General features: G+C 47.2%; 1 protein-coding gene across 3 annotated transcripts in view; it reads left to right on the top strand.

Moving 5' to 3' along the window:
* The window catches only part of adad1 (adenosine deaminase domain containing 1 (testis-specific)), a 132,935-nt gene that overhangs the window by 53,570 nt on the left and 56,480 nt on the right, over window positions 1–22,885 (top strand). For all 3 annotated transcript variants that reach the window (XM_070871814.1, XM_070871818.1, XM_070871817.1), the window contains one exon: window positions 22,438–22,564. In XM_070871814.1, coding sequence (XP_070727915.1) covers window positions 22,438–22,564 — 127 coding nt within the window. The remainder of the gene's footprint in view (window positions 1–22,437; window positions 22,565–22,885) is intronic.

Here is a 22,885-nt window from a genome sequence, read left to right on the forward strand (position 1 = left end):
TCTGTTATGACTGGGGGCTGGGTAGCCGATCTGATGGGAGTGGCAATGACCATGTCAGGGTTTGAAAATCCAGATTCATTGACCATGTCTGTGATTTGAAAGTCCAGATTAATTGATGACAGCGGAGTCCTCTGATGACTGAGGGTAGGTTGGTTGGTCACTGATTGTGTCTTCCTCGGACTGTTCCGGTTCATCCGTGTGCCGCAGCTTTATCTGATCGACATGTTTCTGGCATGTCTGCCCATTCTTGAGCTTTACGATAAACACTCTGTTACCCTCCTTGGTTGTAACAGTACAGGCCATCCATTTGGGACCTTGACCATAGTTCAGTACATATACAGGATCATTGATAGAAATGTCGCGTGACACAGTAGCGCAATCTTAATATCCTTGCTGACTTTGACATCTGTATTTGACACGATTATTCAAGTCAGGGTGGACAAGAAAGAACTTGGTCTTGAGACCTCTCCATTAATAGTTCAGCAGGGGAGACCCCGGTAAGCGTATGGGGTCTTGTCCTGTAACTAAGCAATATGCGTCACAAGCGAGTTTGCAGTGAACCTTGAGTTACACATTGCCTACTCTGCTTGATGGTTTGGACCACGTGCTCTGCTTGTCCATTGGATGTGGGTTTGAATGGTGCTGACCTCATGTTTGATGCCATTGAGTTTCATGAACTCTTGAAACTCCATACTGGTGAAGCAACATCCGTTGTTGCTTAGAACGATATCAGGCAGACCATGCGTAGCAAACATGACACGAAGGCTCTTAATGGTAGCTGTGGATGTGCTGGATGACATGATTGTACACTCTATCCACTTGGAATCAGCATCCACCACAACTAAGAACATCTTTCCCAGGAAGAAACCTACAAAGTCGATGTGGATCCTAGACCATGGTTTAGATGGCCACGACCACAGACTCAGCGGCGTTTCCGCTGGTGCTTTACTGAGCTACATGCAAGTGTTGCACTGATGCACACATGATTCCAGATCAGAGTCAATTCCAGAGTCAATACATGAGACCTGGCAATGGCTTTCATCATGACAATACTGGGCTGCGTGCTATGTAGATCATGTCAAATTTCTCTCTGCCTTTCTTGGGTATAACAACACGATTACCCCACTGTATACAATCTGATTGAAAGGGTAGTTTGTCTTTGCGATGGATGTAAGATTTAGTCTCCTCTCAAATTTGGGTATGGCAGACCAATCATCACTAAGGATACAACGTTTCGCAACCGATAATATCGGGTCCTGGCTGATCCAGGTCTTAACTTGTTGGGCTGTGACAGGAGTTCTTTCACTTTCAAAAGCATCCATGACTAACGGTAGGTCTGCCGGTTGTGGCGTTTCCATCTCCGGTGTGGGCAACGGCAGATGGCTCAATGCATCGGCACAATTCTCAGTGCCGGGTCTATGACAAATGACATAATCATAGGCAGATAATGTCAGCGTCCACCTCTGGATGCGGGATGATGCATTGGTATTGATACCTTTGTTTTCCGAAAACAATGAAATGAATGGCTTGTGATCTGTTTCCAGTTCAAACCGAAGACCAAACAGGTAATGATGCATCTTTTTAACCCCATACACACAGGCCAGTGCTTCTTTCTCTACCATGCTGTAGGCTCTTTCCGCCTTTGACAAACTTTTTGAAGCATATGCAACAGGTTGTAATTTGCCCGACTCATTAGCTTGTTGGAGCACGCAACCAACTCCATTTGACGAAGCATCACAGGCCAATACTAAACGCTTACATTGATCATAATGTAGCAGCAGCTTGTTAGAGCAAAGCAGATTAGTAGCTTTCTCAAAAACTCTAACTTGAGACTCGCCCCAATCCCAGTTGTCGCCTTTTCTAGCAGCATGTGCAGTGGCTCTAATAAGGTGCTCAATCTAGGTAAAAAAATTACCGAAGTAGTTGAGTAGACCAAGGAACGAACACAGATCTGTCACATTCTGAGGTTTTGATGCATTTTTGATGGCCTTGGTTTTCGAGTCTCTAGGCCTGATACCGTCAACAGCAATTTTCCTCCCCAGGAATTCGACTTCCGGTGCCATGAAGACGCACTTCGAGCGTTTCAGTCTGAGTCTCACTTTGTCCAGACAATGTAGAAACCTCTTCCAGGTTGTTCAGATGTTAGGGGGGAGTCATGACCTGTGACTAGTATGTCATCTTGGAACATGACGGTTCTGGGGACGGACTTCAGTAGACTCTCCATGTTCCTCTGAAATATGGCTGTAGCCGAGCGAATTCTGAAAGGGCACCTGTTGTAGATAAACAGTCCTTTATGAATGTTGATGCACGTAAGTTTCTTCGACGCGTCGACCAGCTCCCGTGTCATGTTGGCCGACATCAGATCCAGTTTTGTAAACGACTTCCCCCGGCTAGTGTTGCATAGTGTTGCAAACTGGACATCAACCTTTGGTAATGGGTATCGATCCTGTTTCGAAACTCGGTTGATCGTAACCTTGTAGTCTCCACAAATCTTGACACTGCCATCACTTTTCAACACAGGAACAATGGGGCTGGCCCATTCGTTAAATTCGACCGGTGATGTGATCCCTTCACGCTGGAGTCTGTCCCGTTGGATTTCGACCGTCTCCCTCATCATGTACGGAATTGCCCGAGCTTTATGGTGGACGGGTCTTGCATCCGAACCCACATGAATCTGCACCTTGGCTCCCATGAAATTGCTGATGCCTGGTTTAAACAGCGAGGGGAACTTGCTCAGCACTTAAGCACACGGAGTATCCTCCTCCGACGACAATGCTTTGATCTCATTCCGGTTCCATTTGATTTTTTCTAACCAGTTCCCGCCGAACAGCATGGATCATTGCCTGGAACAATCCATAATGGTAAATCATGAACCGCACCATCATACGACACCTTGATTACTGCACTGCCAATCACCGTTTTGAGTTCTTTAGTGTACGCACGCAACTTGGCATTGACTGGACTCAGCTTAGGCCTTACAGCCTTAGTATCCCATAGCCTGTCGAATGTCCACTGGCTCATTATTGATTGACTTGCATCCGTGTCCAATTCCATCGATACCGGCACACCATTAAGTTTTACATTAATCATTATTGGTTGGCTCTTTGTTAAGAATGAATACAGTCCATACACTTCCTCTGGTATCTCGGATTGCATATCCGGATCCGTGCTAGACTGGTCATCATCCTCCACGTGGTGTGTCGTAGCACGCTTGTTATTAATTGTTAATATCTTAAACCGACACTGATGATGCCGATGATTTCCCCCACAACGCCAACACGGTGATATTGGATTGATTCCCGTTGGTGGACTTTGAGCAACCACAGGTTTCGCGTAAGCAGTCGGATAGCCCCTGCCATATGCAGCCCTGCCAAACAACGATACTATTTTGTTTACAGTACCTGCCGAGTTCCGATTTTTCAATGATATCTGCTTTAAGCTTTTGTCCGTTATCATGCATGACTGGGCAATCGTGATGCCCTTGCTCAAATCCAGCGTCTCTGCCGCCATTAGCTTACGCAGGATCACCTCGTGGTTGATGCCGATTACAAAGAAGTCCCGCAGCATGTCTGCCAATGCAGTTTCGAACTTACACGGTCGAGCTAGACGTCTTAGGTCGGCAACGAATTCCGATACATCCTGGCTCTCAGAACGAACGTGCATATAGAATCGATATCTTGAGATGATGATGCCTTCATCTGGTTTGAGATGGTCACGTACCAGAGCGCACAATGTTTCATAGTCCTTGTTGGTTGGACTTGAGAGCGAGAGGAGATTCTTTGAGCTCATAGATTTTCTGACCGCTAACCGTGAGGAGGACTGCCTGGTGTCGAACTGTGTCTGCCTCTTTCTCCATTTTGTTGGCCACGAAGTTCTGGTTCAAGCAGGCTACAAATTCTGCCCAATCTTCTCCCCTCCACGAATTGTTCCAGAATTCCAATTGTGCTCATTTTTGCATGCGAAGGTTCTTGTTAGCTCTTCGCCAAATGTTGTGTATGTAATAACTCAATAGACTGAATACTGTAAACTCCGAACAGGCACAAACCTGGCTGTACTTTATTAGGGCCCGAAGTGATCACGTTACAAGATGGCTGGCCTTTTATACCTGGGCCGCACACACATGCGCACTTCCCAATGACTGCCGACAGTGGCGCCACCTGGTGTCTAGTAAACCCAAGCATACGTACATGACGGGGAGGATACTCCAGTGAGGAGGAACAGAGGGACCTTGGAGTATATGTCCACAGATCCTTAAAGGTAGCAGGACAGGTTGATAAAGTAGTTAAAAAGGCATACGGAATGCTTTCCTTTATTAACCGAGGAATAGAATACAAGGGCATAGCAGTTATGCTAGAACTGTATATAACATTCGTTAGGCCACAGCTTGTGTACTGCATGCACAACATTATAGGAAGGATGTGATTGCAATAGAAAGGGTACAGAGGAGATTTATGAGGATGTTGCCAGGACTGGAAAACTTGGCTGTGAGGAAAGATTGGATAGGCTGGGATTGTTTTCCTTGGAACAAAGGAGGCTGAGCGGACCTAGTGTTGGAAGGTGGGATTCGGCTGGGTAACTTTTTTTCGACCGGCAGAGACACGATGGGCTGAACGGCCTCCTGTGTCGGGTAATTTTTCTATGATTCTATAACATCCTGCGAAAAGTTTAGTGACTTTGCCACAGTTGTCAATTTAAGAATATTCTCTCCTCCTATCTCCACCACCTACAGCCTGGCTACTCTATACTCCACTGTCCTGCATCCCTTCAACCTCCTATGATCACTGTACCACACTTCACTGCAGCTCATTCTGCTCATATTCATAACTCCCTTTGACTCCAACCCTCACTTCCCCATACCTCACATCTGACACTGCATAACAACTATTTTACAAAGAGATGCACATTCTCCAAACCACTCAAGACTCTCACTAACTCACTCCTTTCTTGCAGAAGAAGGTCTCCTACAAACTGCACCAGGAAGCCACAGGTAGAGGATGGGAAAGCTCATCTGAACAACCTCACCCCTTTGAAGATAATGTGCTGGCCATTACAGGCAGGGGCAGAGTTATGGCTGAGTAGACTGCAACGCAGCAGGAGACGCCATTCAAGGTTTCTTCATGACCTACCCTCATTTTCCTTTGCTACTTCTATCTAACCCGACACATTTCATGACAAACTGCAAATGCTTTCACCAGCCACTTTTCTCTCCGCTCTCCCATCACATCACATGCTAACCCTTGTCTCTCTCTTTCATTTCAGGTGCTGAAGATGTAGAAGCTTCTTTGCTAGTGGAAGAAGAGGAGGCTAGCATTCCTGAAGCTGCACCATCGTTCACTCTCACACTTAGAAACTCCAACTCTGGTACTGGCATCACATGTTAGGCTGGGTTAGAGGAGATGCCTACATGTGGTGAATCGCCGGGCAGAAATGTGTTGGAGCTTTTTAAAAAATCGTTCATTGGATGGGAACGTGCTGATGATGGTGTGCCCATGCACCTGCTGCCCTTGTTCTTCTAGGTGATAGAGGTCATGGGTTTGGGAGATGCTGCCGAAGAAGCCATGGCAAGTTGCTGCAGTGTATCTTGCAGATGATGCACACTGCAGCCACGGTATACTGGTGGTGGAGGGAATGAATGTTTAAGGTGGTGGATGGGGTGACAATCAAGCGGGCTACTTTGTCCTGGATGTTGTTGAGCTTCTTGAGTGGTGGTGGAGCTACACTCATCCAGGCACGTGAAGAATATTCCATCATACTCCTGATTTGTGCCTTGTAGATGGTGGAAAAGCTTTGGGGAGTCAGGAGGAGAAACACTCGCTGGTGAAGGGGGATAGGATGCCACAGGTGCCAGCTCCCCAATAATGAGATTGCAAACTAGTTTTGCTGCAAAGGGCTCTGATACTGCCTTCAAGGACCCAGCCTACCGAAAAATGCTGATGGGCATTTACCAGGAAACGCTAGGTGCCCTGGACAACTGCCAGCGAGATTGTGCAAAAAGTTGCAGAGCATGGAGGAGTCCAGTTCCAACTTGTGTGAGGCTTTGCACAGAAAATGGAGACCATGCTGTCTAACATGAACCAAATGGTCAGCTCCGTCAGCACCACAGTGGTGTACTCTGTCATGGAGCTCCTCCTGCCAGCTCTCTCAGCTGCCATTAAAGCACAGATGGCTTCCATCTTGGCTTTTGGACCAGAGCTTCATCTTATTCCTGCAGGGTAAAAGATACTATTCTCTGCAGCTGTGACAGGGAGTTCCAAAGGTGGCTCAAGAAGAACTTGGAAGGGGAGCATCCAGTTGTCGAGGCCCACATAGGAACCAACTATATAGGTAGTACTAGGAATGAGGTACTGCTGAGGGAGTTTGAGCTAGGGTCAAAATTAAAATGCAGAACCTCACAGTTAATAATTTCTGGATTATTACCAGAGCCACGTGCAAATTGGCAAAGGGACAAACCGATTAGAAGATTAAATGCGTGGCTGAAAGTATGTTGTGGGAGGTAGGGGCTTCGATTCATGGGGCACTGATGCCGGAAAGAAGGACTTGGATCCAGTTCCAATAGAACAAGTCCCTCTTTAACACAGTTATTCGATTCGCCAGGTCACTGGTCCCAGCAGAGTTAGAGCTTTAATGAAGGGAGTGGGAGGATTCAATAAAGGGTAAATTCAAAAGATGCAAGAGAAATGTCAAGGTTGTAGAGCAGAGTAGCGATTTGGGTAAAAATAAGCAGAGTGGTCAGGAAGGGACGGAGAGCTGAACAAAGGTAATAAGGCATGAGTGACTGAGGTGAAGCAGGGAAAAATGGAAGAAAGTTAAAGCTAAACACACTATATCTGAATGCGTGAAGCATTCACAACAAAATAAATAAATTAATAGCACAGATAGAAATAAATGGGTTTGATTTAATAGATGTGGTTGCAGAGTGACCAAGGTTGGCAACTAAATATTCCAGGATACTTGACTTTTAGAAGAGATAGGCAAAATGGAAAAAGGGGAGGGTGGTGGGTAGCCCTGATAATAAAGGATGTGATAAAGACAGTCGGGAGAAAGGATCTTAGCTTGGAAAATTAAGGTGTAATCAGTTTGGGTGGAGCTAAGAAACAAGAAAACACTAGTAGCAGTAGTTTATAGGCCCTCTGACAGTAGTTGTAGTGTTAGGCAGAGTATAAATTAGGAAATTAGAGATACATGTAACAAGGATTATACTTTAATCTTCTTATACACTGGGCAAACTAAATTTGCAGTAATAGTATGGAGGATGAATTCATGGAATGCTTTCAAGATAGTTTTCTAGATCCATTCATCATCATAGGCAATCCCTCGAAATCGAGGAAGACTTGCTTCCACTCAAAGTGAGTTCTTAGGTGACTGAACAGTCCAATACGGAAATTACAGTCTCTGTCACAGGTAGGACAGACAGTCGTTGAAGGAAAGGGTGGATGGAACTGGTTTGCCAGGGATATTGGCCTGATCGAGGACGCTAATGTTGGTGCATCTGTCCTCCCAGAGGATTTGCAGGATCTTGCGGAGACATCGTTGGTGGTATTTCTCCAGTATGTCTACTGTATATGGTCCACGTCTCTGAGCCATACAGGAGGGCGTGTATCACTGCAGCCCTGTAGACCAAAAGCTTGGAGCCAGATTTGAGGGCCTGATCTTCAAACACTCTCTTCCTCGCAGCAATGCTCCACCTCGCGCTCAGCAAGCTCCCCGCTGAAGTGGAACTAAACTACAAAACCAGTGGGAACCTGTTCAACCTTCGTCGTCTCCAGGCTAGATCCAAGACCGTTCCAACCTCTCGTCGAACTACAGTACGCGGACGACGCTTGCTTCTGCTCACATTCAGAGACTGAACTCCAAGTCATAGTCAGCATCTTCACTGAGGCGTACGAAAGTATGGGCCTTACACGAAACATCCGTAAGACAAAGGTCCTCCACCAACCTGACCCCGCCACACAGCACTGCCCCCCCTAGTCATCAAGATCCACGGTGCGGCCCTGGACAACGTGGACCACTTTACATATCTTGGGAGCCGATTATCAGCAAGGGCAGACATCGACGACGAGATTCAACATCCATATATCAACGAAGCAACGAGGAAACAGGTTATTTTAGATGTAGTATTATTCAATGAGACAGGATTAATTAATATCCTTTTATTAAAGGAGCCTCTGGGGAAGAGTGATAGAATTTTATATTGAGTTTGAGTGATTTTGCTGGGCTGCCTGGTGTGGTGAGTCCTGCTGGGCTGCTGCAGGTGATGGGTCTGCTTCGTCATCAACCGCTGTGTCGGTTGCCACTGTGTGTGTGTTGGGTGATCAAAAAAGGTAGGGTCTAATGTGGGTTGCTCTGGATAGTCCGTGAATCTGAGCTTGGTTTGATCCAAGTGTTTCTGGTGAATGAGTCCATTTGAAAGTTTGACTCGAAAAACCCTACTCCCCTCCTCAGCCACGACAGTGCCAGGAAGCCACTTGGGACCTTGTCCATAATTTAAAACTATTACAGGATCATTGATTTCAATCTCGCGTGACACATTTGCGCTATCATGGTGTGCACTTTGTTGAAGCCGCCTGCTTTCTACCTGTTCATGTAGATCAGGGTGAACTAACGAGAGCCTTGTCTTGAGTGCTCTTTTCATGAGCAGTTCAGCGGGTGGGGTCTCGTGCGGTAGCTAAGCAGGACTTGGGATAGACGAGTCTGCAGTGAGCCTTCAGTTACCCTCTTCAAGCCTTGCTTGATGGTTTGCACTGCTCTCTTTGCCTGACCATTGGACGCTGGTTTAAACGAGGCAGATATGACATGTTTGATCCCGTTACGGGTCATGAATTCATGACCCGTAAAACATGGCCCGTTGTCGCTCACCAGGACATCGGGTAAGCCGTGTGTGGCAAACATGGCCCACAGGCTTTCAGTAGTGGCAGCGGACATGCTAGCCAACATTATCTCACATTCAATCCACTTGGAGTACGCGTCTACAACCACAAGGAAAATTTTACCCAAGAACAGGCCTGTATAGTCGACGTGTACCCTAGACCATGGGTTTGGAGGGCCAAGACCATAAACTTAACGGCACATTGCTTAACTGCGAGCATGTATTACATCTGTGTCCGCATCGATACCGGGCCACCACATGTGGGATCTGGCTATCACTTTCATCATTACGATGCCTGGATGGGTACTGTGGAGATCATTGATGAAGGTGTCTCTGCCCTTCTTGGGGACCACTACTCGATTGCCCCACAGAAGGCAGTCTGCCTGTATAGATATTTCATCTTTGCGCCGCAGGAACGGCTTTATCTCTTTCGGTATTTCCACTGGGACACTGGACCAGCTCCTGTGAAGCACACAGCTTTTGATTAGAGATAATAAGGGGTCCTGGCTTGTCCAGGTTTTGATCTGCCGGGCAGTGACGAGTGATTGCTCACTCTAAAATGCTTCCATAAACATGGCTAGATCTGCGGGCTGCGCCATTTCAACCTCCGTGGTGGGCAACGGCAGCCTACTGAGCGCATCGGCGCAGTTTTCTGTGCCTGACCTGTAGCGGATGGCGTAGTTGTATGCGGACAATGTGAGCACCCATCTCTGGATGCGGGCCGATGTGTTGGTATTTATCCCTTTACTCTCGGAAAACAGGGATACAAGTGGCTTATGGTCAGTTTCCAATTCAAATTTTAGCCCAAACAGGTATTGATGCATTTTCTTTACCCCATAGACACAGGCTAACGCTTCTTTTTCAATCATGCTGTAGGCCCTCTCAGCCTTAGACAGACTTCTGGATACATAAGCAACCGGTTGCAATTTCCCAGATTCATTAGCTTATGCATCGCTCCATCGTCAGAGACCTTTACAATAGCACTGCCGATTACAGGAATCCGTTCTTTTGTGTAAGTTCTTAGTTTTGTGCGAATTGGAGTTAAGACTGGCCTTGAGGCCTTGTTGCACCACAACCTTTCGAAAATCTTTTTGCCCATGATGGACTGGCTTGCGCCTGTGTCCAGCTCCATTGACACCGGGAGTCCATTTAGTTCAACATTCAGCATTATCGGGGACAATTCATGGTGAATGTGTGCACCCCATGTACCTCTGTCTCCTCTATCTGAGGCTCTTTCGTCGTGATCCTCTTCTGCAACATGGTGGTTTGCAGGTTTAACAGGCTTAGCAGTTCGCCTGCACACTTGGAGGTGTCCCATTGTTGCACAGCCCTTGCAAACGTATCCTTTGAATCGGCATGAATGGAAACGATGATCCCCCCCCTCCCCCCCCCCCCGCAGCGCCAACAAGGTGTTAATGGCCTTGCATTCATCACCCTTGATGGTGGTCTCTGAGACATCTGCAGATGTGTAGCTGCAGGTATGTGTGACCTGCCCTGTATGTTACAATTCAAAAACAACATCGCTTTGTTCACAGTACTTGTCGCAGCACTTGTGCGCTGAGAGATTTGCTTAGTATTGTCACTGGCAATGAACGCCTGGGCTATCGCTGTGGCCTTACTCAAGGTTGGGGTCTCTGCAGTCAAATGTTTGCGAAGTATAGTTTCATGGCCAAGACCAAGAACGGAAAAGTCTCTGAGCATGTGCTCCAAATGTCCTTCAAATTCGCAGTGTCCTGCAAGGCATCTTAGCTCAGCGACATAACTCGCCATTTCCTGGCCTTCAGACCTTTTGTAGGTGTAGAACTGGTACCTCGTCATCAGAACGCTTTCCTTCGGGTTAAAATGCTCTCGGACCAGTGTGCACAAGTCGTCGTACGATTTCTCCGTGGGTTTCGCTGGAGTGAGCAGATTTTTCATGAGGCCATACATTGATGCCCCACAGACGGTGAGGAGGATCGCCCTTCGTTTGGCAGCGCTCTCTTCCCCATCTAGCTCGTTGGCCACGAAGTATTGGTCGAGTCACTCCACAAAAGTTTCCCAACCATTTCCCTCCGAAAATTTCTGCAGGATGCCCACTGTTCTCTGCATCTTTGGGTTCGCTATCTGCATCTCGTCGCCAGTTGTGTGTGGAGAAAGAGTCAGACTAAACACTGTGAGCTCAAAGTAAAGTGTGACCTTAAGTCTTTTATTGCAGGTCTCCAGAGTGCCTCTCCAACCTGTGAATCCTTCTGAAAAACCTGTGCTCCGAAGGGATTATGGGATCCCTTGGGACTCTGGGGAATGAGTCCTCTGGTGGCTGTACAGAGTAAATACAAGTCCACATATATAACAACTGCATTTTCTTTACCCCATAAACACACGCTAACGCTTCTTTTTCAATCATGCTGTCGGCCCTCTCAGTCTTAGACAGACTTTTGGATGCATAAGCAATCGGTTGCAATTTCCCAGATTCATTGGCTTGTTGCAATACACACCCGACACCATATGACGATACATCACATGCTAGTACCAAATGCTTACATGGATCATACAACACAAGCAATTTGTTTGTGCATAACAGTTTTCTAGCTTTTACAAAGGCATTTTCTAGACTTTTACCCCATACCCATTCGTCTCCTTTACGCAGTAAGGCGTGCAGTGGTTCTAACAGTGTGCTGAGACCCGGTAAGAAGTTACCAAAGTAGTTCAGGAGTCCTAGAAACGACCACAGCTCCATCACGTTCTGTGGCCTCGGTGCATTCTTGATTGCCTCCCTCTTCATATCGCTGGGTCTGATGCCGTCCGCCGCGATTCTTCTCAGGAACTCCATTTCAGCCGCCAGGAAAACGCACTTCGAGCGTTTGAACCTGAGCCCCACGCGATTAAGCCGACTAAGAACCTCCTCCAGGTTCTGCAGATGCTCGACGGTGTCCCGACCTGTAACCAAGATGTCGTCCTGGAAGACCACGGTGCGCGGGACCGACTTCAGTAAGCTTTCCATGTTTCTCTGGAATATCGGCGCGGCTGATCGAATCCCAAGTGGGCATCTGTTGTCAATGAAGAGACCTTTGTGTGTGTTGATTCCTCCAGCTCCTGTGCCATGTAGGCTGTGGTCAAATCCAGCTTCGTGCCAGCGTCGCAAAAAGGTCGTCTGTCTTTGGTAGTGGAATTTGATCCTGCAGGGAGAAACGATTGATAGAATCTGTGGTGATTACAAAGTAGCTAACGGTACTGTCTCCCTTGAGGACTGGAACAATCGGACTGGCCCACTCGTTGAATTCAATCGGCAAAATGATGCCCTCTCGTTGCAGCCGGTCCAGCTCGATCTCCACCCTCTCATCATGCACGGTACTGCTCTCGCCTTGTGATGGATGGGTTGCACCCCCGGAATTAGGTGGATCAGCACTTCTGCTCCTTGGAACTTTCCGATGCCTGGTTTGAACAGCGAGGGGAACTTATTTAAGACCTGGGCACACGAAGTGTCGTCAACAGACGAGAGCGCTCTGACATCGTCCCAGTTCCAGCATATCTTCCCCAGCCAGCTCCTGTCGAGCAGCGTGGGGCCATCGCCCGGTACCACCCAGAGTGGTAACTTGTGCACCGCTCCATCGTAGGAAACCATTACAGTAGCACTGCTGATTACGGGAATCAGTTCCTTTGTGTAAGTTCTCAGTTTAGTGCGAATGGGAGTCAGGATTGTACTTGAGGCCTTGCTGCACCACAATTTATCAAAAGTCTTTTTGCTCATAATGGACTGGCCCGTGCCCGTGTCCAGCTTCATTGACACCGGGAGTCCATTTAATTCAACCTTCAGCATTATCGGGGGACACTTTGTGGTAAATTTGTGCACCCCATATACCTCTGCCTCCTCTGTCTGAGACTGGTTCGTCGTGATCCGCCGTAGATCTGTCCTCCTCTGCAACATGGTGGTTTGCAGGATTAGCAGGGTTTGCAGCTTGCCTGCACATACGTTGGAGCTGTCCCATTGTTCCACAGCCCTTGCAAACGTATCCTTTGGATGGAAACGATGATCACACTCGCAGCGCTAAGTAGGTGTTAATGGCCTAGCATTCATCACCCTTGATGGTGGACATCAGCGGACGTGCAGCTGCAGACATGTGAGGCCTGGCCTGTACGTTACGATTCGAAAACATTACTTTATTCACAGTACTTGTAACAGCCTTCGGGTGGTGAGAGATTTGCTTGGTATTGTCACTGGTGGCGATGAACGCCTGGGATATTGCTATGGCTTTACTCAAGGTTGGGTTCTCTACAGTTAAAAGTTTGCGAACTATTACTTCATGGCCAATGCCAAGTACAAAGAAGTCCCTGAGCATGTGCTCCAAGTGTCCTTCAAATTCGCAGTGTCCTGCAAGGCGTCTTAGCTCGGCGACATAACTCGCCACTTCCTGGTCTTCAAACCTCTTGTACGTGTAGAACCGGTACCTCGCCAGCAGAACGCTTTCCTTCCGGTTAAGATGCACCCGGACAAGTGTGCACAAATCATCATATGATTTCTCTGTGGATTTCGCTGGAGCAAGCAGATTTTTCATGAGGCCCATACGTTGGTGCCCCGCAAACGCTGAGGAGAATTGCGTTCTTTTGGCAGCGTTCGCTTCCCCTTCCAACTTGTTGGCCACCAAGTATTGGTGATGCTGAGAATGACGTGATTAGCACGTGTAGCGAGTTGATCTTAAAGCAGGTAAAGGGTCCACAGCCAGATACGGAATGGAAGACCAACAGGAAGAGCAGTGCAAGGAAGGTAGTGCAGGGGTCTCCTGCGGTCATCCCCCTGCAAGACCGATACACCGCTTTGAGTACTGTGGGGGGGAGGGGGGGATGACTCATCAGGGGAGGGCAGCAGCAGCCAAGTTCAAGGCACCGTGGCTGGCTCAGCTGCACAGGAGGGCAGGAAAAGGAGTGGGAGAACGATAGTGATAGGGGATTCGATTGTAAGGGGAATAGATAGGCGTTTCTGTGGCCACAACCGAGACTCCAGGATGGTATGTTGCCTCCCTGGTGCAAGGGCCAAGGATGTCTCGGAGCGAGTGCAGGACATTCTGAAAAGGGAGGGTGAACAGCCAGTTGTCGTGGTGCACATTGGTACCAACGATATAGGTAAAAAAACGGGATGAGGTCCTACGAGACGAATTTAAGGATCTAGGAGCTAAATTTAAAAAGTAGGACCTCAAAAGTAGTAATCTCAGGATTGCTACCAGTGCCACGTGCTAGTCAGAGTAGGAATCGCAGGATAGCTCAGATGAATACGTGGCTTGAGCAGTGGTGCAGCAGGGAGGGATTCAAATTCCTGGGGCATTGGAACCGGTTCTGGGGGAGGTGGGACCAGTACAAACCGGACGGTCTGCACCTGGGCAGGACCGGAACCAATGTCCTAGGGGGAGTTTTTGCTAGTGCTGTTGGGGAGGAGTTAAACCAATATGGCAGGGAGATGGGAACCAATGCAGGGAGACAGTGGGAAGCAAAATGGAGACAGAAGCAAAAGACAGAAAGGAGATGAGTAAATTGGAAGGCAGAGAAACCCAAGGCAAAAAATAAAATGGTCTACTTTACAGCAAAATTCTAAAGGGTCAAAGTGTATTAAAATGGCCAGCCTGAAGGCTCTGTGCCTCAATGCGAGGAGTATTCGGAATAAGGTGGCCGAATTAACTGTGCAGATAGCAGTTAACGGATATGATGTGGTTGGCATCACGGAGACATGGCTCCAGGGTGACCAAGGCTGGAAACTCAACATCCAAGGGTATTCAACATTTAGGAAAGGTAGACAGAAAGGAAAAGGAGACGGGGTGGCGCTGCTGGTTAAAGAGTAAATTAATGCAATTGTATGGAAAGACATTAGCTTGGATGATGTGGAATCGGTATGGGTGGAGCTACGGAATACCAAAGGGCAGGAAACGCTAGTGGGAGTTGTGTACAGACCTCCAAACAGTAGTAGTGATGTTGGTGAGGGCATCAAACGGGAAATTAGGGATGCATGCAATAAAGGTGCAGCAGTTATCATGGGTGACTTTAATGTGCATATAGATTGGGCTAACCAAACTGGAAACAATACGGTGGAGGAGGATTTCCTGGAGCGCATAAGGGATGGTTTTCTAGACCAATATGTCGAGGAACCAACTAGGGAGGAGGCCATCTTAGACTGGGTATTGTGTAATGAGAGGATTAATTAGCAATCTCATTGTGTGAGGCCCCTTGGGGAAGAGTGACCATAATATGGTGGAATTCTGCATTAGGATGGAGAAGGAAACAGTTAATGCAGAGACCATGGTCCAGAACTTAAAGAAGGGTAACTTTGAAGGTATGAGGCGTGAATTGGCTAGGATAGATTGGCGAATGATACTTAAGGGGTTGACAGTGGATGGGCAATGGCAGACATTTAGAGACCGCATGGATGAACTACAACAATTATACATCCCTGTCTGGCGTAAAAATAAAAAAGGGAAGGTGGCTCAACCATGGTTATCAAGGGAAATCAGGGATAGTATTAAAGCCAAGGAAGTGGCATACAAATTGGCCAGAAATAGCAGTGAACCTGGGGACTGGGAGAAATTTAGAACTCAGCAGAGGAGGACAAAGGGTTTGATTAGGGCAGGGAAAATAGAGTACAAGAGGAAGCTTGCAGGGAACATTAAAATGGACTGCAAAAGCTTCTATAGATTTGTAAAGAGAAAAAGGTTAGTAAAGACAAACGTAGGTCGCTGCGGTCAGAATCTGGGGAAGTCATAATGGGGAACAAAGAAATGGCAGACCAATTGAACAAGTACTTTGGTTCGGTATTCACTAAGGAGGACACAAACAACCTTCCGGATATAAAAGGGGTCAGAGGGTCTAGTAAGGAGGAGGAACTGAGGGAAATCCTTATTAGTCGGGAAATTGTGTTGGGGAAATTGATGGGATTGAAGGCCGATAAATCCCCAGGGCCTGATGGACTGCATCCCAGAGTACTTAAGGAGGTGGCCTTGGAAATAGCCGATGCATTGACAGTCATGGATAGGTTAGGTGAGTGGGCAAATGCATGGCAGATGAAGTGTAATGTGGATAAATGTGAGGTTATCCACTTTGGTTGTAAAAACAGAGAGACATACTATTATCTGAATGGTGACAGATTAGGAAAAGGGGAGGTGCAACGAGACCTGGGTGTCATGGTACATCAGTCATTGAAGGTTGGCATGCAGGTACAGCAGGCGGTTAAGAAGGCAAATGGCATATTGGCCTCCATAGCGAGGGGATTCGAGTACAATGGCAGGGATGTGTTACTACAGTTGTACAGGGCCTTGGTGAGGCCATACCTGGAGTATTGTGTACAGTTTTGATCTCCTAACTTGAGGAAGGACATTCTTGCTATTGAGGGAGTGCAGCGAAGGTTCACCAGACTGATTCCCAGGATAGCAGGACTGACATATCAAGAAAGACTGGATCAACTGGGCTTGTATTCACTGGAGTTCAGAAGAATGAGAGGGGATCTCATAGAAACATTTAAAATTCTGACGGGTTTAGACAGGTTAGATGCAGGAAGAATGTTCCCAATGTTTGGGGAAGTCCAGAACCAGGGGTCACAGCCTAAGGATAAGGGGTAAGCCATTTAGGACCGAGATGAGGAGAAACTTCTTCACCCAGAGAGTAGTGGTGAACCTGTGGAATTCTCCAGAACAGAAAGTTGTTGAGGCCAATTCACTAAATATATTCAAAAAGGAATTCAATGTAGTCCTTACTACTAGGGGGATTAAGGGGTATGGCGAGAAAGCAGGAATGGGGTACTGAAGTTGCATGTTCAGCCATGAACTCATTGAATGGCGGTGCAGGCTCGAAGGGCCGAATGGCCTACTCCTGCACCTATTTTCTATGTTTCTATGAATCGTTCCACGAAGGTTTCCCAATTATCTCCCTCCAAAAATTTCTCCAGGATGCCCACTGTTCTCTGCATCGTTGCGGTGGGATTCGTCATCTGTATCTCGTCGCTAGTTATTAAATATGAATCAAGAGTCTGTGAGCTCAAAGCAAAGTGTGACCGTAGTTTTTTATTACAGGTCTCCAGAGTGCCTCTCCAGCCTGTGAGGCCTCCTTAAGTTCAGGTGCTCCCAAGGGATTGTGGGATCCCTTGGGACTCCAGGGGATGAGCCCTCTGGTGGTTAAACAAGATATTTACAGGTTTACATATATAACTAGGTATGAGGAGTCAGTTCGCTAAAATAGATTGCAAACTAGATTAAAATATATGATGGTAGATAAGGAATTACAAACATTTAAAGAAAGAATTCTTAATTTGCAACTAATATGCATTCCCTTAAGGCATAAAAACCCCATGAGAAATGTGGTCCACACGTGGCTAATGAGAAGTTAAATATAGTATTAGATTAAAGGAAGAGGCTTATAATGTTTCAAAAAAGAGTAGTAAGCCTAAGGATTGAGGGGATTTTAGAACTCAGTAAAGGATGACCAATGAATTAATAGAGAGAGAAAATATAATGAGAGTGTAAACTAGCAAGAGTCATAATGTTTTTTATTATTAGTTCATGGGATGTGGGTGTTGCTGGCAAGACCAGCATTTATTGCCCTTGAGAAGATGGTGGTGAGCCGCCGCCTTGAACCACTGCAGTCCGTGTGGTGAAGGTACTCCCACAGTGCTGTTCGGGAGGGAGTTACAGGATTGCCCCAGCAACGATGAAAGAACGGTGATATAATTCCAAGTCAGGGTGGTGTGTGTCTAGGAGGGGAATATGGAGGTGGTGGTGTTCCCATGCACCTGTTGCCCTTGTCCTTTTAGCTGGTAGAGGTCACTGGTCTCGGAGCGGCTATTGAAGATGCCTTGGCGGGTTGCTGCAGTGCATCTTGTACACACTGCAGCCACGGTGCGCCGGTGGTAGAAAATGTTTAAAGTGATGGATGGGGTGCCAATCAAGCAGGCTGCTTTGTCCTGAATGGTGTCAAGCTTCTTGAGTTTTGTAGGAGCAGCACTCGTCCAGGCAAGTGGAGTGTATTCCATCACATTCCTGATTTGTGCCTTGTAGATGGTGGAAAGACTTTGGGGAGTCAGAAGGTGAGACACTCACCGCAGAATACCTAGTCTCATACCTGCTCTTGTAGCCACAGTATTTATGTGGCTGGTCTAAGTAAGTTGTTGGTCAATGGTGACCTCTCGGATGTTGATGGTGGGAAATTCGACAATAGTAATGCCATTGAATGTCAAGGGGCAGTGATTAAACTCCCTCTTGTTGGAGATGGTCACTGCCTGGCACTTGTATGGCGCGAATGTTACTTGACACTTTGCTGCATGCCGACATGGTCTGCTTCATTAACTGAGGAGTTGCAAATGGAACTGAACACTGCAATCATCAACGAGCATCCCCACTTCTGACCCTATGATGGAGTGAAGGTCATTGATGAAGCAGCTGAAGATGGCCGAGGCTTGGGCCTGAGGAACTCCTGCTGCAATGTCCTGGAGCTGAGATGATTGGTCTCCAACAACCGCAACCATTTTCCTTTAACTAGGTATGCCACGCTCGGTCAATTGCTGCCTTGATGTCAAGGGCATCACTCTCGTCTCAGCTCTGGAACTCGCGCTCTTTTTTCATGTTTGGACATAATCTGTAATGTGGTTTAGAGCCAAGTGGCCCTGGTGGAGCCTAAACTGAGCATTGGTGAACGGGCACTCAGCCGTCATGTAGAGTGAATTGAATTGTCTGAAGACTGGCTTCTCTGATGGTGGGGACCTCAGGAGGAGGCAGAGATGGACCATCCATTCGGCACTTTTGCGCTCACCTGCTGGGCTCCACTGGGCATGCCTGTAGTCCTGTGTTGAAGCTTCACCATGTTGGCACCTCATTTTTAGGTATGCCTGCTACTGCTCCTGGCAAGCTCCTCGACATTCTTCATTGAACCAGTGTTGGTCCCCTGGCTTGATGATGGTAGAGTGAGGAATGTGATGGGCCATGAAGATAGATATTGTGGTGGAATACAATTCTGCTGCTGCTCATGGATGCCCAGTTTGAGCTGCTAGATCTGTTCTGAATCATTTCCATTTAGCATCGTGGTAATGCCACACAACCTCAATGTAAAGATGGAACTTTGTCGCCACATGAACTGTGCGGTGGTCATTCCTACCAATGATGTCATGGACAGATTCATCTGGGATAGATAGATAGGTGAGGACGAGGTCACGTAGTTTTCCCCCTCGTGTTGGTTTTCTCTCCCCTCCTGCTGCAAGCCCAGTTTGCCAACAATGTCCTTCAGAATTCAGCCAGCTCAGTCAGTAGTGGTGCTACTGAGCCACTCTTGGCGGTGAACATTGAAGTCCCCCATCCAGCGTGCGTTCTGTGCCCTTGCTACCCTCAGTGCCTTTTCCAAGTGGTGTTGAACATGGAGGAGTACGGATTCATCAGCTGCGGGAGGGTGGTCGGTGGTAACAACAGGAGGTTTCCTTGCCCATGTATGACCTGATGCCATGGGACTTCATGGGGTCCGGAGTCAATGTTGAGGACTCCCATGGCCACCCCCTCTCAATTGTATACCACTGTGTTGCCATCTCTGGTGGGTCTGATCGGCCAGTGGGTCAGGACATATCCTAGGGATGGTGATGGAGGAGTCTGGAACATAGTCATACTCACAGAATCATATCTTTCAGACAATGTCAGGCTGTTGCTTGACTAATCAATGGGACAACTCTCCCAATTTTGGTGCAAGTCTCCAGATGTTCGTGAAGAGGGCTTTGCAGGGTCGACTGGGTTGGTTGTGCCTTTGTCGTGTCTGATGTCTAGGTCGATGCCAGGTGGTCCATCCGGTTATATTCTTGGTATACTTCTTTGTTGCAGTTTGTTAGACCTGAGTGGCCTAATAGGCTATTTGTAAGGGTAGTTAAGAGTTAACTGCATTAATACCGGTCTGGAGTCACACATTGGTCAGACCAAGTAAGGATGGCAGATTTCCTTCCAGTGAACTAGATGGGTTTTTACGACAATCCGGCAGTTTAATGGTGACTGCTTTTTATTCCAGATTTCTTTAATTAACTGAATTTAAATTCCCCAACTGCTCCCGTGGTGGGATCCAGGCCCCTGGATTATTAATCTAGTAACATAATCACTAAGCTATCGTACCTTGTAAAAAGCTTCTATAGGTATGTAAAAAGGAGGGGAATAGTGAAAATAATCATGGGTCTCTTACAGGCAGAGACAGGAGAAATATAATGGGGAATAAGGAAATGGCAGAGACATTAAAGAAATATTTTGTATCTGTCTTAACGGTAGAAAACACAAACATTCCAATAGTGCGGAAGTAAGGTTCGAGTGAGAATGAGAAACTTTAAGAAATAGTACTGGAGAAATTAAAGGGATTAAAAGTCGACAAATCCCCTGGACCTGATGGACTATTTCCTTGGGTTTTAAAAGGGGTGGCTACAGAGATAGTGGATGCAGGAGGGAGAGACAAAACGGAATTATAGGCCAGTTAGATTGACCTCAGTAGTAGCGAAAATGTTAGAATCTATTATTAGGGATGTGGTAACAGAGCACTTAGAAAATCATAATATGTTTGGACAGAGTCAACACGGTTTATAAAAGGGAAATAGTGTTTGACAAATCTGGAGTTTTTTGACGTAACTAGTAGGGTTGATATGGGGGAAACAGTGGATGTAGTGTATTTGACTTTTCAAAAGCATTCAGTAAGGTACCCTATGAGGTAATTACAGAAAATTAGGGCTCATGGGGTAATATATTAGCATGGATTGAGGATTGGTTAAGAGTAGGAATAAACGGGTCATTTTCAAGTTGACAGCTGTAACTGGTCACGTTCCGCAAGGATCAGTGCTTGGACCTCAGCTATTTACAATCTATATCAATGACTGAGCTGAGGGGATCGAGTGTAATGTATCCAAGTTTGGTGACTATTCAAAGCTAGGTGGGAAAGTATGTTGTGAGGAGGATGCAAAGACGCTGCAATGGGATATAGGATTAAATGAAGAGGGGTAGGAAGAGACTCAAACCCGTTGGGCCAAATGGCCTGTTTTTGTGCTGTACATTTTTTAGGCCCAAGTTTCCACAGGATAAAAAATGGGCACCCCTCCGAGCTGGGCGCCCGTTTTTCGTGCCTAAAACGGCGCCAGAAAAAAAACGCGCTATTCTCGAGCGCTTTGCAGCTCCTTGTCTGTTTGGCGCGGTGCCCAGGGGGGCGGAGCCTACACTCGCGCCGATTTTGTAAGTGGGAAGGGGCGGGTACTATTTAAATTAGTTTTTTTCCTGCCAGCAACGCTGCGCGTGCGCGTTGGAGCGTTCACGCATGCTCAGTGTGAAAAAAAACATTGGCACTCGGCCATTTTTGTAGTTCTTTGTAGCTGTTTAATTTTTGAACATTTTTTAATAAAATCACATTGCCATCAGCACTGAGGCTACCCTTCTCACTGTCTCCTTCCCCTCCCTCCCCTCCGCGGCAACAAACGGCTCTCTCCTTCCCCTCCCTCCCCTCCCCTGCGCGGCAACAAGCCGCTCTCTCCTTCCCCTCCCTCCCCTCTCTCCACGGCAACAAGCCGCTGTCTCCTTCCCCTCCCTCCCCTCCCTCCACGGCAACAAGCCGCTGTCTCCTTCCCCTCCTTTCCCTCCGCGGCAAGAAACCGCTGTCTCCTTCCCCTCCCTCCCCTCCCCTGTGCGGCAACAAGCCGCTGTCTCCTTCCCCTCCCTCCCCTCTCTCCTTCCCCTCCCTCCCCTCTCTCCACGGCAACAAGCCGCTGTCTCCTTCCCCTCCCTCCACGGCAACAAGCCGCTGTCTCCTTCCCCTCCCTCCCCTCTCTCCACGGCAACAAGACGCTGTCTCCTTCCCCTCCCTCCCCTCTCCACGGCAACAAGCCGCTGTCTCCTTCCCCTCCCTCCCCTCCCCTCCACGGCAACAAGCCGCTGTCTCCTTCCCCTCCCTCCCCTTCGCGGCAACAAACCGCTGTCTCCCTCCCCTCCACAACAACAAACTGCTTTCTCTTCCCCCCCCCCCCCCCCCCCGCTCAGCGGCACGAACGGCTTTCTCCGCCCCCTCCCCTTCCCCCCCCCCCCCTCCCGCTCAGCGGCACGAACGGCTGCAGAATTCTCCCTGGTTGAAGCACTTTCACACAGGTAGGAAGATGGTTTATTTAATCTTTTTGCTTATAAATGTTTATTCAGGTTGGATTTATTTGTATAAGTATAAATAAGGATTTATTATAGAATTTAATGACTTCCCTTCCCCCCCCAACCTCGTTCTGGACGCCTAATTTGTAACCTGTGCCTGATTTTTTAATGTGTAGAGCAGGTTTTTTCAGTTCTACAAAAATCTTCACTTGCTCCATTCTACTTTAGTTTGGAGTACGTTTTCACTGTGGAAACTTTCAAATCAGGCGTCAGTGGCCGGACATGCCCCCTTTTGAAGAAAAAATTCTGTTCCAAAGTAGAACTGTTCTACCTGACTAGAACTGCAGAAAAAAAAATGTGGAGAATTGCGATTTCTAAGATAGTCCGTTCTCCACCAGTTGCTCCTAAAAATCAGACGCAAATCATGTGGAAACTTGGGCTCAATGTGACTACATTTTTTACTGAGCATTATGTTACGGTTTTCAAATTTAGATGGACAGCCTTATGAAGTTGTTGCAGTTGGAACAGGAGAGATGAACTGTCATGATCCTTTATATTCTGAAGGCCGAATTGTGCATGATTCCCATGCTGTGGTCACTGCGAGACGCTCACTATTGAGGTAAAGTATATGATACTCTAAATTAGTAAGTTAGTGTTCGATTGATAAAGCTGCAAATTTTTATTGTGCTGGAAGTGGTACAGAAGGTAAAGATTAAACTTGATTTTTTGTTTCTGATGGATACAATAATGGTAATGGTTGTAAAACACAATCAGACTGCTGCCGCACAGATAAATCTGCATAAGTCTGAAAGAAAAAATAAAAGAAAGGCTTGCATTTATATACCACCTTTCACAGCCCTCAGTCCCACTCCAATGACTTGAGTGCAGCATTTAGGCAATACCGCTGCACTGTTGGAGGTATTGTCTTTTGGATGAGATG

This window comes from Pristiophorus japonicus, chromosome 2 (genome assembly GCF_044704955.1).
Source record: "Pristiophorus japonicus isolate sPriJap1 chromosome 2, sPriJap1.hap1, whole genome shotgun sequence".
Taxonomy (NCBI): domain Eukaryota; kingdom Metazoa; phylum Chordata; class Chondrichthyes; family Pristiophoridae; genus Pristiophorus; species Pristiophorus japonicus.